We start from the raw sequence: 15,891 nt of genomic DNA, 5'->3' as shown, positions 1-15,891 counted from the left end.
TGCAGCCAGGGCTGAGACCCATTGTCCAGAACCATGATTCTTAATGGAGATAATGGAAAACAAAGAGTCACCAAGGACTGCAATGCAGTGAGCATGCCCCACACTGGCCTGGAGGGCTTGCTGGGCTCGGGCCCAGTGTTTCTAGGGTTTGGGATAGGACTGAGGAGTTGTGTTTTTAACAAGCTCCCTTCCCACCCTGTGATGCTGCTGAGTCAGGGAATACACTTTGAGAACCACTGCTCTACAGGTAACTTTGCAAACTCTCCCCAGCCTGAGAGAGTCTGTTGTACCCCCTAGAGTAGGCTCAGGGAGCACAGGACAGGGACAGGGTGGTTCTGATTTAAAATCCCAACAAAAAATGATCACAGAGCTCCCATCGTAGTGGTATCATTTCTCAGGAGTCCTGCAGAAAAATGCTGCCAACTAGCAACCCAGAACATACAAAGCAGAATCGAATGCTGTTTATATTTCTTTCCTTAACTGCAAATTAAGTCTCTTGAAACTCATCCTAGAACTATTTAATTTTCAGGAGATAGTCCTAAAATGGATAGAAATGATCTATTATCAGGCACCCAGGCAAGCCAGCAACCGGGAGCAAGGGCTTTATCTCAAAAACCCCAGCTTGCCAGGAGGATGTCTTTTGACCTCCATGGGGCTTGCCCTGACTCCTTTACTTCACCTTATAGGGTAATGGCCAGGACCTCAGTCACAGAATGAGGTCTGAGAACCATCTGATCTCAGAGGAAAGGCAGCAATGAGATGAAAACACCATGGATGGGGCCAGCCTTCCAGCCAGATCTCTGCGGCTCCATGGATCCTCTGTCTTGAAGATGATCTCTGCCCGGACCAGGCGAGGCCACAGTGACTCATAGAAAGGATGTGTGAGCTGGTAAAAGTCTGATAGAGGGGGCACATGGAACAGAGTTCATGAACGGGTGGACACGCAGTGCTGGGGGCGTCGGGGGGGTGGTGGTCGGGTGGAGTGATGCCCAATGAGACCTTCCAGAGAAGCAGGTGTTAGTAATGACATAGGGAGTTGAAAATTGAAAAGCATCTCCAATGAACTTACAAGTTCAGGGCCATGCCTCACCAAACCAAAACCTCCTTCTCCAAAATGTTGAAATGCTGGTGTCTGCAGCAACTCGGTCAAGCCCTCCAGGGAGGGACAGAGCAGTGGGAAAACCCTCCTCTTCACTAGAGTCACCTCACAGCAGGACCTACTGATGAGGCTGGGTCAAACTCCCAGAGCCAGGCCACCTGAATGTGGGAAGGAGGCATGGAGGCTTTTACAATAAAAATGGGAGTTTAAGGGATCCCTTCACAGGGAGAGACAAGAATCTGGTGCCTCAGTAACTCCTCCAGGTGACTAAAATAAGTTGTGTACCTTGGTACCCTACGCCCGTCTGTAGCCAAGGCAACACTTCCCACGGACTTGATGTCACACCGATGGATGGACCCTCTGGGAGAACCTGCCTGGAGTGACAGGTCCATGAAGCTGTGCTCTGGGCCAGCTCTTGTTCCCTCTGATCTTAACTGCTCCAGCGTCCACGGATCAATGGGAGTGCCTTAAACGCTACAGATTCCCCACATGGTGCTGAATTTCAGGGTGTGTAAAACTAAGATCATGACATCCAGTCCCATCACTTCATGGCAAATAGATGGGGAAACAATGGAAACAGAGATTATTTTGGGAGCCTCCAAAATCACTGCAGATGGTGACTGTAGCCATGAAATTAAAAGACGCTTGCTCCTTGGAAGAAAAGCTATGACCAACCTAGACAGCATATTAAAAAGCAGAGACATTACTTTGCCAACAAAGGTCCATCTAGTCAAGGCTATGGTTTTTGCAGTAGTCATGTATCGATGTGAGAGTTGGACTATAAAGAAAGCTGAGTGCCGAAGAATTGATGCTTTTGAATTGTGGTGTTGGAGAAGACTCTTGAGAGTCCCTTGGACTGGAAGAAGATCCAACCAGTCCATCCTAAAGGAAATCAGTCCTAAATATTCATCGGAAGGACTGATGCTAAAGCTGAAACTCCGATACTTTGGCCACCTGATGCAAAGAACCAGCTCATTGGAAAAGACCCTGATGCTGGGAAAGATTGAAGGCAGGAGGAGAAGGGGATGACAGAGGATGAGTTGGTTGGATGGCATCACTGACTCGATGGACATGAGTTTGAGCAAGCTCCCGGAGTTGGTAAAGGACAGGGAAGCCTGCTGTGCTGCAGTCCATGGGATCGCAGAGTCGGACACGACTGAGTGACTGTACTGAACTGAACTTATCTGAATAGGCTCCTCGTGAAAAGGTTTTTTCCGAACCCTTTAGCTGGGTGAAGGATGTCAAAACGCCACTGAAAAAAAATACGAGGAAGCGTTAGCGTAGACTCTAGGGGTTGTTTGCAACCAGGCTTGAATTGTTTCACAAGCCCTGGCCTCATTTCCGCAAAGCTTTCAACACGGAGGATGAAAGGCATTCCAGAGCTGAAAAGGATTCAGTCCCCACCAGAGCCTGGACTGTCCGTGGCCATGCCAGCTGTCTGCTGACTTCTGACAGGATTAGGAGAGAAGCTTTCATCCACTTTCACTCTGGTAACAGGCACCTGTGGAAAAGGGAGCTTTTGTTTCTGAAAAGAAATAGGGACAAGGGGACTCTGGATGGCAGCAAAGAGGCAAAAAAGAGGAGGCGTTTCCAAGATGTCGAGCTAGCTGACCTGAAGGGAGGTTGGGGAGGAACTGGGGGCCTGCGGCTCCATTACCTGCGGAGCTTAACCTTTTTTTATATATTGTGGTTAAATATACATGCTGTACCCAGTCACTCAGGCATGTCTGACTCTTTGTGAGCCCATGGACCCCAGGCTCTTCTCTCCATGAGATTTTTTCAGGCAAGAATATTGAAGTAGGTAGCCATTTCCTCCTCCACACGACCTTCCTGACCCAGGGATTGAACCCATGCCCCTTGCATTGGCAGGTGGGCACTTTACCACTGAGTCACCAGGGAAGCCCCAACAAAACACGAAATGTACCATCTTTAAGTGGGTGGGTCAGTGGTTCTCAGAAATTCGCATGATTATGTAACCATTACCATCTGTCTTCAGAGCCTTAAAATTTTTTAGTTAGAATTTTTCATGTAGATTTTTTCGACAAAGCCATGAAAAAGAATGAAGTCAATGATACAGGCTACTGTGGAAAGAGGTCAAAATGCATTAAGAAAAAAAGAACAAGATGCCACCGTGTGTACAGCACACACAATATTGGTGTGTGTATTGGGATAATTTCAGGGAAAGGTATAAATTGTGAATAGGTTGTTGTTGTTTACTTGCTAAGTCGTGACTAACTCTTCTGCAAACCTGTGGACTGTAGCCCGCCAGGCTCCTCTGTCCATGGGATTCTCCAGGCAAGATTACTGGCAAGGGTTGCCATTTCCTTCTCCAGGGGATCTTCCAGACCCAGGGATCAAACCCATGTCCCCTGCATGGGCAGGCAGATTCTTTACCACTGAGTACTGGGGGAGCCCTGTGAATGGGGGTTACCTCTAAAAAGTGGAATGAGGGCCCGGGATGAAACAGATTTTAACTTTCATTGTATAATACCTCCTTGAACAGAGTGGGCTGTTTAATAGATGCCTGTGTCATTCACATTTTTAAAAATCTCTTCTGCCCCCAGATCAGTTCAGGTGGTTTTTGGTGCAGGGCACCCTTCTGGTTCTGATGCTCTGCTTTGTTTGGGAAACAGGGCTTTGAAGCAAGAACTTCCTAAAGACAAGGGTTTGGACACCCAGAAAGGGTCTTCAGATTTCAGAGTATCTCTTTTCAATTAATTGTGTATTGTTTAAATCATATTCAATAACCATGGAAAAATTTTATAGTTGAGAACAAGGGTCATGCCAAGGCTATTTCTGCCACACGCAGGGGTTCTCAGCATTTTCGTGTCTCGAATATCTTTGGCAATCTGGTGAAGCCAGTGGATCCCTTTTTGGCATAATGTATTTAACCCCCGGAATAATGTTTTTGAATGTATAAAATAAGGTACCTGTGGCTACAAAGTAACAAATTATGTTGTCATAGTTGTCCCCCCAATTTTTAAAACTTGTGATAGGCCAATGTATGGGCTTTTTATTGAAGTATTATTAATAAATTAAAAGATCTGGTGATAGTCTAATGATTTCCATAGTTTTAGAGAAGTGACAAGTATACATGGTATTTCAAAATATCTGCAAAAGCCAATGATGAGATCTGAAGATACATGTGATTCTTAGTGGGGGTAAAGTCACAGACACTGCTCATCCAACTGGAATTTGATGCCACAATTGAAGAAGATGCCAAGTTTCAGTTAGAGTTAATGCAGATGAAGATGTATTTTGCTGATTTGGTTTGGGTTTTTTTCTTTCTATCCAAGTTCAAAGACTCTGGCCCAACTGAAGGATGAAGGGAGAGCTCAGTGGACAGGGAGAGAGTCCAGCTGGGGAATGAGAGCAGGCTGGGAAGGGCTGAGACACAGCCGGAGGAGAGAAAGGAATCAGCCTTTGCCTGGATGTCCACATGACGAGACCCGGGACAGATCCGAGGACTGAGGTGGGGCTCAAGACAACAGAGGCCAGGGCTGGGTGCAGCTGACGGCTATCAGTCCTGCCGGGCCAAGCCTGCTCCCTCAGGAGACTGTCGTCAGAAAAGCTCCAGCGGGAGAGGAGAAAGCAGGTTGTAGTGATGGCCTGGTGGGCAGGGTCTCTGAAAGCTGAAGAGGGATGTGAGATTCTGTGTGTTCAGAAAAAAAAAGAAAAAGGCTATCTGGAAGATTCCTGAATGTGTCAAAGGACAGGGTGAAATGGCAGCTGGTGAATCCTTGACAACTTCAGGTTTGAGGCGGGGGGCGTGGGGATTGCAAACAGGAGAAGCAACATGAGCGGAGGAAGGGATGCAGGGTGCATTTGGGGTCTGGTGCTCACTTAACAGAGGCGCGTATGGAAATTGTTCCAGCAAATGCTGACTGTTGGATCCCCGTGCACAGCTCCAGAAGTGAGTCAGCCGGACGCTGCCAAGTTCTGTAAGAATTCCGCCCTCATGCTTTCTCATCCGCTGTCCTCCTCCTCATCCAAGCTGTTCTCAGAGCACAGATCAGGCCTGTCAGCCACAGAGCAACTGCGTTTCAGATATCTCATGTACCCTTTACTTATCTCCAGAACTTTCCATATGTCAAATGCATGCCTCTGACCCGTCTCCAGTTCTTCCCTCTTCCTCTTTTTACCCTTGGCATCAGTATCCACTCTTGCTTCTGCCCTGTATTCCCCCTGCTGCCCAGCCAATCCCATAACCCCAGTTCCTTCTCTTTTTTCCCCATACGTCCCCACCCCCTTGCTTCCTCAGTGATCCAGGCTTTTTAGCATCTCACAGCCTACGCAGACCTGCTTGTCCCAGGATGGCTTCCTTCTGCTTCACAGCAGAACCTGAGTGCCAAGCCAGATCCCTGAGTTCAGCACCATTAAATGGACCAGTGCTCCAGGCTCACCTGTTAGCCACCGCATCCCCGACAAGCTGCCTCAGAAGGTCTGGAAAGACAGCAGGGCCTCTGGCCTTGCTTCCCTGCCTGTAGTTTCACCAGCTATTATGCCTGCTTGTTCTCCGGTTTTGAAGAGTCTGGAATGAGTCACCATTCCCCAGGCAGCTTCAAACAGCTTTGGTCTGGCTTCTGCCTGATTTAGACCCCTCAGTGCACTCTAAAAGGGAGGTAGTGACTTTGGGGGGCAAATTGCCAGACTGGGGACTCCCTGGGGCCTCGTGGGCTTGTAGACATCATCTCCACACCCACTGCAGCTGCTCACAGCCCTCTTAGGGTTCTTCCTCCCCAGGGCATTCTTCTTCCAAGGCGCTGATGGCCAATGATGAATGGGTCAGAGACAATGGGACTTCCGAACGTGTACACCCCAGGCAGTAATTCTGGGATTGAGCCCCATCCATGTACACACCATCAATCAAGAAAGGAATGAATCTGTAACTGCCCAAGAAGTCGCTCCTAAAGTTAGTCCTTCATCCTCCCTTGTGGCTAAAAGGGAGAGTCTGGTTGGACCCCAGGTGATCACAATCTGTGTAACTTTAGGACAGAAAGGTGCTCCCTTCATTGGGGTATTTCTGGAGGAAGTCCAACCACCAGCTTAGATGTGAGTTCATCCTGAGAGCTGTGCCTGGACCACAGCAAACCTGCAATGGCTGTCCTAGTGCAAGTCACTTCTCAGGAATTCACCAGCAGTGGGAAACTCAGAGATAGGCTTCCAAAGGAAACCTGAACTTGAATGAACAAGCCAAAGAATTCTGAATGTTTCACATCAGCTTCTTTGTCAAAGTTTTGGTTCAGGTAAGCTGTCACGCTGTCTTAATTGGTCATGACATGGCTCAAACTCTATGAGGTGGTGTCTCGTTCCATTTCTATTCCTGCACTTCCTGGCCAACCTTCCAGCAGAGGGCGCTGCTACTGACCAGAGCATGTAGGCACTGGCTAGGAATATCTAGGCAGAGGGATCTTTTCTGCTTAGGCAAGATTAAGGCTAAGTGTGGGTTGATAAAGGGCTTCCCAGGTGGCGCTACTGGTAAAGAACACGCCTGCCAATGCAGGAGACTTAAGGGATGTGGGTTCAATCCCTGGGTCAGAAGGATCCCCTGGAGGAGGGCATGGCAACCCACTCCAGTATTCTTGCCTGGAGAATCCCCATGGACAGAGGAGCCTAGAGGGCTGTAGTCCATAGGGTTGCACAGAGTTGGACATAACTGAAGCGACTTGGCATGCACACAGGATGATAAAATGGGAGCATACAACTTAGAGTGAGCTGGAATTGTTATTTTTTCATTTCTATACAAACTTCTGCATACTTGGTAGATGTGCATTTTATTCTCATAACAATTGTAGCAGTCATTCTGTGTTTCAGGTTGTATCACACAAACTTGTCACAACAGGCACTAAAAATACACAAAAGAAGCAGGAGGTAAAAACAAAGTGTGTGTGTGGCGGGGGGGGGGGGGGGTGGGGGGGGGCTGCAGCGGGGGAGGGGAGGCCGACAGGCACAGGGGGACACAGAGTACTCTTTGTTTGATCCATCAGCTACAACCTGAATGACTTGCAATGTAATTGCAACTATTCTTTTTAAACCACAGTCCAGAGACTATGAAAGCACTGTGATCACATCCTGTGATTCAGTAGGACACAGCAGAATCCCGTTTCTGTAACAAGAAATAAGCTTATATTGAGAGAAACCAGCATCACAAAGAAATTCCAAACCTGTGAAGGAACAACTTGCTCTTGGATTGAAAATGTACATAAATGCTCAGGAGCGTGGAGTCTTTCACCAGGGGCTGGTTCCCAGGCCATGTGGCTAGAAGAACTGGAGAACTGGACCCCATGGCACAATATTTTACAGTTGGGCACATGGCACTTGCAGCTTTGATAAAGAAGCCCCTCTCACTGCCTTCTTCAGAACCGAGCTCAGACTTACTGCACTGTCCCAAGTATGAGATGTTACACGTGTATCGTCAGGATCCATGTGAACACAGGCATTTGCTGCACCTTTTTGTCTTAAAGGATGGGCTGTGTTCTGAATGCATTAACATCACGACCTGCTCAATAAGAAATGAACAATGAGATCTCAGCTTCTGTATATTTCTTCCTATTTCCTGTTTTTACGTGAAGGGAAAGCATGGACCAGAAGAATTACCTGTGTGTTCTCTAAGACAGTAGAGGGTGGAAAGACCAGCCTATCCACGAGAGACCTCATCCACACAAATCTCAGATTCAGCTGACCTCAGTCCACAATGGTGGCCCTTAAATGCTGCTAAGAACAAAGCAAAGATGCTCTTGTAAAGAGTCAACGGAGCCTGTTTGAATGTGTCTTATAGAGCTTGGTGGGAGGTGTTAGGTTAAGATCTGGGTATACCAGAGAATCCTGAAATTTGCTCCCCAGTCTAAGGTCTCTGTTGTCATCTTGTTTGCCTGGTTTGGGCTTTCTCACACACACACACACTCTGAGTGGCCTTAGGTTATTTCCCTTCCATGTCCACATTTTCAAAATTAGAACCAGGATTTGAGCCAGATGGTCCAAAGTGCCTCCAGTTCTAGCTTCCAATACATCTACCATTAAAAAAGCAGAGTGGATTCCACTGCTCAGCCTCATGGGTGCTGACACCAGAACAGACCCCCTCCTCCCCGCCTAGACACACCCCCACACCCCAGATGCACCGTCTCATTCCCACCCCCATTCTTGCTTCACATCCCACAATTCGACCAGGAACCTAGCTCATCAGCAAGAAGACCCGGGTCTAATAAACAATAAAGCAGCTGGAGTTACATCTTCTCTTCAATCTTTATTTGCTACTTCCATTCCTTTATCCCACCAACGTCAATTGGGGAGGACAGCAGGAAGCCACATTTGAAGTGGCACATGTCAGCTGGCGGGGTGATGGTAAGCCGTGGCCCCCAGAGCATCGCAGACATAACACGGGCATCAGGCCCGGAGCACAGACTGTTCAACCCGAGGGCCTGGGAGGGAAGGCCACCACCCACAGCAGTTCAGCTTGTAAAACACTAAGAACAGTTGCATTCATTGTCTTTTTTTTTTTTTTTTTGCTTTAATAATAAAAAAAGAAAACCCAAACTTTCTATAATTTATAAGCTATGTTTTGCTATCTACATTATATATAAAATATAGACTCTGTTTACTTTATAACACACATCTTTTTTCCCCTTGATAAATAACTCTTTAAAATATCTAGTTTACATGCCTTGACTTTTCATAGATAAGTTTTTATACAGATACATACATATATACTCATGTTTGTAAAACACAATAAATACATACTCAACACTGACAACCAAACAGATGCAATTTTGGTTAAAAAATAAAACACAGTAAAAGCACCGGGCAACAAACAGAAAGCCATAATCACTAGAAACTTCTGCCTCCCCTGGGCAAGGCACAGGGCCAGAATACTAAACATGGCTGGATGCCGGACAGAGAAAAGGGCAGCAAAGGAACAGGGTAGGTCGCCAGCTTGGGTTTTGTTTCCCAGCCACGGACAAGAATTACCAAGCAGTCATCGGGTTTATGGGGAGAAACCTCAGGGCTCTGCCAACAACAACATAGCCCTTGTGATGGCTGCAGGGGACAGCAGAGACCCAGACGGGGAAAGACCGCGGACACCAGGGTTGCTCTGGGGACCCTGTTCACACCACCCCGGCAAGCTTGGCTGCCACGCCAAGCACGGAGCCCCTACACGTGACATGGTCTGGTCATCCCTCTACTCACTATTGCCGTGGACAGACGAGGGCAACGGATTCAAGAGTATTCAGTAGTGCAATGCTGTAGCAGCCTGACTGAGAGCCAGACGCTCGGGTGGCCCTCTCAAGGGCTCCAGCAAATAGGAACAGTGATGTAACAGAGAGAGAGTCAGTAGGCCACCGCCTTCTGCTGCTAAAACTGGTGTGGTCACTCAGGTCCGCGGTGCTTACTGACTTCACCTCCAAACTCTGACAACACCACTGAGCCCATCGCCTCTGAAAGCAGCACTGAAGGTTTGCACGCCTCTTGGGAGGAGTCCTAAAGGCCAGTTCAGGGTTGTCCCCTCAAACCAGGGGCGCTGCCCTGCGCACTTCTCTGCCGGGGCTGCGGCAGGCTGGGCAGGCGCCTGGGGGCTGCAGAGAAGCATTGTCACATTACCTGTCTTGCTGTCCCCAAAAGGGAACTGAAGTGCAGGGCTCTGAGAGTTGATTTCAAAAAAAGAAACTCTCCAGTCGTGGCCTCTGGCCCGTGACCTGCAGGCTTTGGAAGCCTGAAAACGGAGAGACAGTGGTGGAACAGGAGTCCTAAGCTGGTCAAGGCCTAGATCTGGACCCATGGGGCGGGGCCTAGGAGAGAGGGCCTCAGGGACTCTCAGAGGTGACCATCTGAACGTACATTCCCCATCCTCGCCAGACACAATACAAACTCTAGACCACTGCGCACATTACAGTCACAATGGGAAATTCTAAACAGCTAGTCTTCAGACTACATTTGAGACATAATTTTTTAAGTGAATTCAGCTTAAGAGCTCAGGGAATACAGGCAGCTGCAGGCCCCAGTTCTCACTGCAACTCTTCTACCAACGAGCCCTGGGACCTCGGGCAAGTCACGTCACCGCTGTGGGCCTCCCTCTTCCCACCTGAGAGTTCTGAGATGCTGCGGGAGGCAGGATGGGACTGAGTCAGAAAACTGGGGTTCCAGTCCTGGCTGAGAAGTGGCATATTCAGTTCCTTTTTTTTTTTGCATTACTTAGCCTCTTGGGGTGCTAGAGAAGACTCCTGGGAGTCCCTTGGACAGCAAGGAGATCAACCAGTCGATCCTAAAGGAAATCTACCCCGAATATTCATTGGAAGGACTGGTGCTGAAGCTCCAACACTATGGCCACCTGATGTGAAGAGCTGACTCATTGGATAAGACCCTGATGCTGGGAAAGACTGAGGGCAGAGGAAAAATGGGGTGACCTGAGGACAAAATGATTGGATGGCATCATCAACTCAACGGACATGAGTTTGAGCAAACTCAGGAAGATAGCCAAGGACAGGGATGCCTGGTGTGCTGCAGTCCATGGGGTTGCAAAGAGTTGGACACGACTTAGCAACTGAATGACAACAACCTCTTGGGGATGCAAAAGGAACTACTGAATATATTGGCTCTGAAGTCCCTTCAGCTGCAGCTGGAGTTACTTTCTCCCCAGGGTACCCTTACCAATGCTGAATTTCCCCCATTCCACCATACCCACCAGGATAAAAGCGATGCAATTAGAAACCTCATCTTTGACCACAGGTCCAATTCAACAGCTGCGGCTATGAGACAAGATCAAGAATTAAGAGAGTCTAAAGGTACAAATGCCATGCACAGCTAACATCCAAGTCAGATGCACTGTCAACGCCCTGCTCCCTGAGAAGAGACATTTTCCTATGTTATTAGGACCAGCGAGAGCACAACCTTGTAACAATCAGCCAACAACTTCTTAAAAATCTCCAGCTCTGCGGTTGGCTGCATCGCCTGCCATCAGAATCAACTTAGGAAGTTGATTTTAAAAGAAGCTGAGTGGTATTTCCAGTTTGGAAGAGGAAGAAAAATCAACTCTTCTATTTGCAGCTCTACAAGGAAACTTCTGGCAGAACAGCAAATGTGACACCCGGCTCCACGGGGAGGTGTTGACAGCCGCAGAGGGGAGCCCCATGCAGGGCAGAGTGTCGAATCACTGTGGCCCCACAGACCCCGACAGGGGTCAACAAGGAGAGCTTTCTTGCCCGGCAAAGAACTGCAGAGAGCACACCTTCCTTCGTGGGAAGCCATGAGGTTTGGAGAAGGAAGGTTTTTGGATTCAGGCGACCCCTCTTGTACTTCACAGTTTTGTGACCCTGGGCAGGTGACTCATCCTCTCAGCCTCAATTTTCTTATGTGTAAAATGGGACTAACAATCCCCAAAACTATAGGGTGGTTTTATGGATTAAGTAAGAGGATGTACTTGGCTCAGTTGGCAAAGAATCCACCTGCAATGCAGGCGACCCCGGTTCAATCCCTGGGCCAGGAAGATCCCCTGGAGAAAGGAATGGCAACCCACTCCAGTATTCTTGCTTGGAAAATCCCATGGACAGAGGAGCCTGGTGGGCTACAGTCTACAGGGTTGCAAAAGTTAGATACGACTGAGCAACTAAACCACCACACTTAAAATACCCTAAACACAGCAGATGATCAGGAAATGTGGGCACACAGGGAGGACTGAGATGGCTCTCTGCAGAGGGAAAAAGGGCCTGGAGAACTTCCGCTTCAGCTGGAGTCGGCCAAGACTGCCCTGAGAGGCCCAAGGTGGGCTGAGAAGGCCCTGTGGTCCCCTGCCGCACCTCTCCCAGGGGGGTGAAGAGGAGTCATAGGGGGAGCTGACAGGGGTCACCAGCTCTCCAGGAGAAAACTCAGAGAACCCAAACCTTCCAAATAAGCACAGAGCATTCCTAAACACTTGTGGGCACCAGGTGAGCACCCCTTACACCCTCTCTCAGAATCTGGAACATCTTCTGAGGCCAGCAGTGGCACGAGCCAAACATCCAGTTATCGGAGGCCCCCCAAAACAATTATGGGGACAAACCAGGCGAGTGGGGACTAACTATGATGATCCTGAAATGGAGCCTCCATGATGCTGGACCCTTGAAACACATTCAACAAGGCAGAGAGAGGGGCTGGATGACTCCAGAAGCTTCATCTAAGCTCCAATCCAACCAAGGATACCCAGTCCCCTGAGGGTACTGCTGGGGGTGCTGGGCTGGGACAAAGTCCTAGAGAATGTTGTTGCGAGCTGGAGATTTCAACTTTATATTGTGGCTCCTAATAAAGTCTTTGCAAGTGACAGGACTGGGGCCAAAGGAGCACTAACGAAGCCATGTACTGTAGCTTTTCTATTAACAAAATAAACCATCTAGGCCTTTTCTTCCACCTGTTCCTGCATCTACCTATCACATGCATTTCAGTAGATAAAATTTGAGTACACTTACTATTTTTCATGCTGCTTTTTAAGAATATATATTCTTCCATATACCCCAGCCTCAAATGAGAATTTTTGTTTTAGACACTAAATATTCATCACAGAGCTCAGAGATCTTTGAGGGGGAAAGAACTTCCAAGTATTTAAAGTACAGAAGCAAAATTGAACCCCCAGGAACAGCTCTACTTAGATTATAAATGACTTAGAAAAATGAGACCCATAGGGTCACTAGTTTCCTTTCTTTTCATCCTCGATCCCACCCCTTTGGGCCAACTAGGAAAAAAAAATTCTTTCTACTCAGCTTCTACAAAAGCTATTTATCCAGAGAGGAATTTAGAATTTAGGAGAATCTGAACCCCAAAAGTCCATGGCACGGCTTTCCACTCAAACTCTCACTGAAAGACTTCCATGCTACCAAACTTCTAGTTTTGAGCTGTTAGCTACAAAAGCTGGCATGCTGATTCTGTCAATGGAGAAGGAACAAATCGTGTGATGGAGAGTTGTAGCCGACTAACCTTCCCACATGGCAGGAAGGCCCGGGAAGCAGGGAAATTCTTTCTAGGAAGATAATTCCTACTCCTCTGTGCTAGAAAATACCAACATTCCCAGGGAATGTTTGGACATGGCGCCACTGCACTCAGGGTCAGTCTGGGATGCATAGCGTATGAGGATGGAGGAGCAACTGATCAGTTAGTTCATTTTGAGACTTTGCCTGCTCAGAGCCTGGGGTGCACTCTCAGCCCCTTAAATTCCCTTCCAGTTCCACTGCGGGCCATCTGAAAAGACTCCAAATGTTACTTGTGTGCCAAAGACAACAGCGGGTTTCTGTGACTGTGAACAGACTCCGTAGACTTACAAGTAACCCTCTCAACAGCCAACCTCAACAAATATCCTATGTGTGGTGAAGAATTAAGAAAAGGAAACAATAGGATAAGTCCTCATTTTCAAAATGTATTTGACTTAAGCTTTCTTTCAAGACCAGGTCTGAATTCCCAAGAGGGATTTTAGTGACAATGGTGGTAGAGAGCATTTATAAACGTGTGTGTCTGTCTGTCTGTCTCTGGTCGTTCCCTCTGGCACCGCCTGCTCCAAGCCTGCAGTTTGCCATCTCCAGTAAAAGCTCAGTAAGCAGAGGGCGTTAAGACAAGAGGGATAGGAGACCAGGGGAGGGAGAAGATGTTTTCTCCTACATTAGCTTTCTCAAGCCTAAGCAAACTATACACCTCAGAGGGTTCTAAACCCCATTTAGAAATACTGAATATAATGTTCCTTATTGTCCTTTTAATACCTAGTCAGAAGTTTTCACTTTTTTGATGCATGAGAACAAAGGTCCAAATAAGGAAAAGAGCCTTGACATTTTTCTCCCCCAAAGGGAAGACGATTATATCTGTGTGAACCTGAAGGCTTCCCTTTTAAAATCCACAAAGTGGGGGACTCTCCTAGGAGCCCTTCCCCAGCTTGCCAGGAGAGACAGGTGCAGGGCTGGCTCACTTTCTCTTCTGATGGGGACTTGCCCCTGCGAGCCTGGGGCTCACGGCTGCCCCGGGGCCTGGACAACAGCCCAGGAGCCTGTGGTCAGACCCACACCTCCGTCCTGCTGTCTCCTCGGTCAGTGAAAGGACCATGTCAATACTGCATCAGAAATAGTTACAAGGTGACTCCTTGTGGGCTTTTAATCCTGACACATCCAAAGGGAAATTTTCTTCTCTGCCTTGTCTATTTCAGTGCCCTTGCCCTCACCTTTTGGCTCCAGGGAAGCGATTCTCGGCTGGCCCTTCCCGGCACTCCTTGACCTGGCCTCAGGCCAGGAAAAGGGCAATAAGTCAATTAGGAAGACACCTCCTCTCTCCAGCTTCGGGGGCCCAACCTTCAAGAAAGCTGTATACTTTGCTACCAAGTACTTTATCCCCCGTAGACCCTGTAAGTGGCTTCCTGGAATCTGAACTTTCTCTTTAGCCACCGATCCCCGCCTCTCCCCAGACCAAGAGGCTGGCGTGGCCACCTAACAATGCACCTTCTCCTGCCCGCTGTGCTCGCCTGTTGGATTCAGGGGCCCTGACTGCACAGGGGCATTTGGCTTGCAAAGAAGGCCAAGACGGGGTTGGGGGGCGGGGGGCGGGGGATGGTGGCGCGATGGATGTGGTGCGGAGGCCAGCCATCCCTCCCGGCTGCTCACAGTTGAAGGGCAGGGAGAGGCAGCCTCCCAACTCAGTCTCGATTGGGACCCCTCATCCCGGTAGGGGCTCGGCCTCCCGGACCCCATTCCCACACACTGCCCCTTTCCACTTCCCGGCCCCTAGACTCCTTGAGGCTACCTCTCCCTTCCCCCAACCCCCACCCCTCAGCCTGTTCCCCACCCCCATCCTCTGGCTGGAGGCTTGGGTCACGCCGGGTCCCCAGTCCGGGTCCCCCAGTCCGGGTACCCCCAGTCCGGGTTCCCCCAGTCCGGGCTAGCAGTACAGGGACATCCTGCTGCGCCGCATGGCCTCGCTGATCAGGTAGGCAGGGCTCAGCTCGGGCTCCTCGGTCATCACCGCGATGTTCTGCCACTCGCCCGTCTGGCTGGACCGTTTGATGGTGTCCACCACGCACAGGGCATACAGGCAGTCGTCGAAGGTGGCAGCCATGGTGAGCGGCCGGCCGTCCCACGTGCGCCGATCGTCCTGGTCCTGGAAGGCTTGGCGCACGGCCTGCATCATCTTGATGGTGCCGCGCAGGTAGGGTGAGGGGATGTCGCTGAAGGCCTTCTCGGGCAGCAAGGAGTTGCTGACCGGCGTGGCGTCCTGTACCAGCAGCTCCTGCTCCGGGGCGCTGTTGCGCTGGCCGTACAGGTCCGTGCCCATGGCCAGGAGGCGCCCGGCCGAGCCCACCACGGTCACGTCCTGCTTGAACTCGCCGGGCACGTTGAAGTTGAGGGTGACGGTACAGCACACCCCGCCCTCCAGCACCATCTGGAAGGTGCAGAAGTCGTCGCTGGTGATCTGGCGGATGCCCTTAATGTGGTCGGTCTGCTTCACAAAGGTCTTGAGCAGCCCGTGGACCTTGACGGCCTTCTGACCGGTGAGGAAGGTCAGCAGGTCGATGATGTAGGTGCCCACCGAGTGCAGCCCACCACCGCCCATCAGGTCGTCGCAGCTCCAGTTGTACTTCTTGCCCAGCAGGCTGCCGCTGTGCACCTGCACCTCGCACACCAGCAGCTCGCCCACGTAGCCCTCCTCGATGAGCTGCTTCATGCGCACGAAGGCCGGCAGGAAGCGCAGCACGTTGCCCATGACGCTCATGAGCTTCGGGTAGTAGTGGGCGGCCGACATCATGCGGAAGGCGTCCAGCGGCGTGGCCGCGCGGTCGCAGATGACGTTCTTGCCGATGC

At 49.7% G+C, this 15,891-nt stretch overlaps 1 protein-coding gene and 1 long non-coding RNA gene across 8 annotated transcripts in view; one reads left to right on the top strand and one right to left on the bottom strand.

Moving 5' to 3' along the window:
* The window catches only part of LOC147347739 (uncharacterized), a 20,239-nt gene extending 9,514 nt beyond the window's left edge, over positions 1–10,725 (top strand). For 2 of the 4 annotated variants that reach the window (XR_015152778.1, XR_015152779.1), the window contains exon 5: positions 687–10,725. This is a non-coding gene — a long non-coding RNA (uncharacterized LOC147347739). Of the gene's footprint in view, positions 1–51; positions 248–686 lie in introns of those variants that run through there. The other 2 variants (XR_015152780.1, XR_015152781.1) reach the window with 2 other exon arrangements.
* The window catches only part of GFOD1 (Gfo/Idh/MocA-like oxidoreductase domain containing 1), a 105,065-nt gene continuing 97,496 nt past the window's right edge, over positions 8,323–15,891 (bottom strand). For all 4 annotated transcript variants that reach the window (XM_086370807.1, XM_086370808.1, XM_086370809.1 and 1 more), the window contains one exon: positions 8,323–15,891. In XM_086370807.1, coding sequence (XP_086226933.1) covers positions 14,972–15,891 — 920 coding nt within the window. In that variant the 3' untranslated portion in view covers positions 8,323–14,971.

Source organism: Bos grunniens, chromosome 23 (genome assembly GCF_055505025.1).
Source record: "Bos grunniens cultivar Pamir isolate PY7600 chromosome 23, Bosgru_T2T1.0, whole genome shotgun sequence".
NCBI classification, from domain to species: domain Eukaryota; kingdom Metazoa; phylum Chordata; class Mammalia; order Artiodactyla; family Bovidae; genus Bos; species Bos grunniens.
This window is presented reverse-complemented; position numbering and strand designations above follow the sequence as displayed.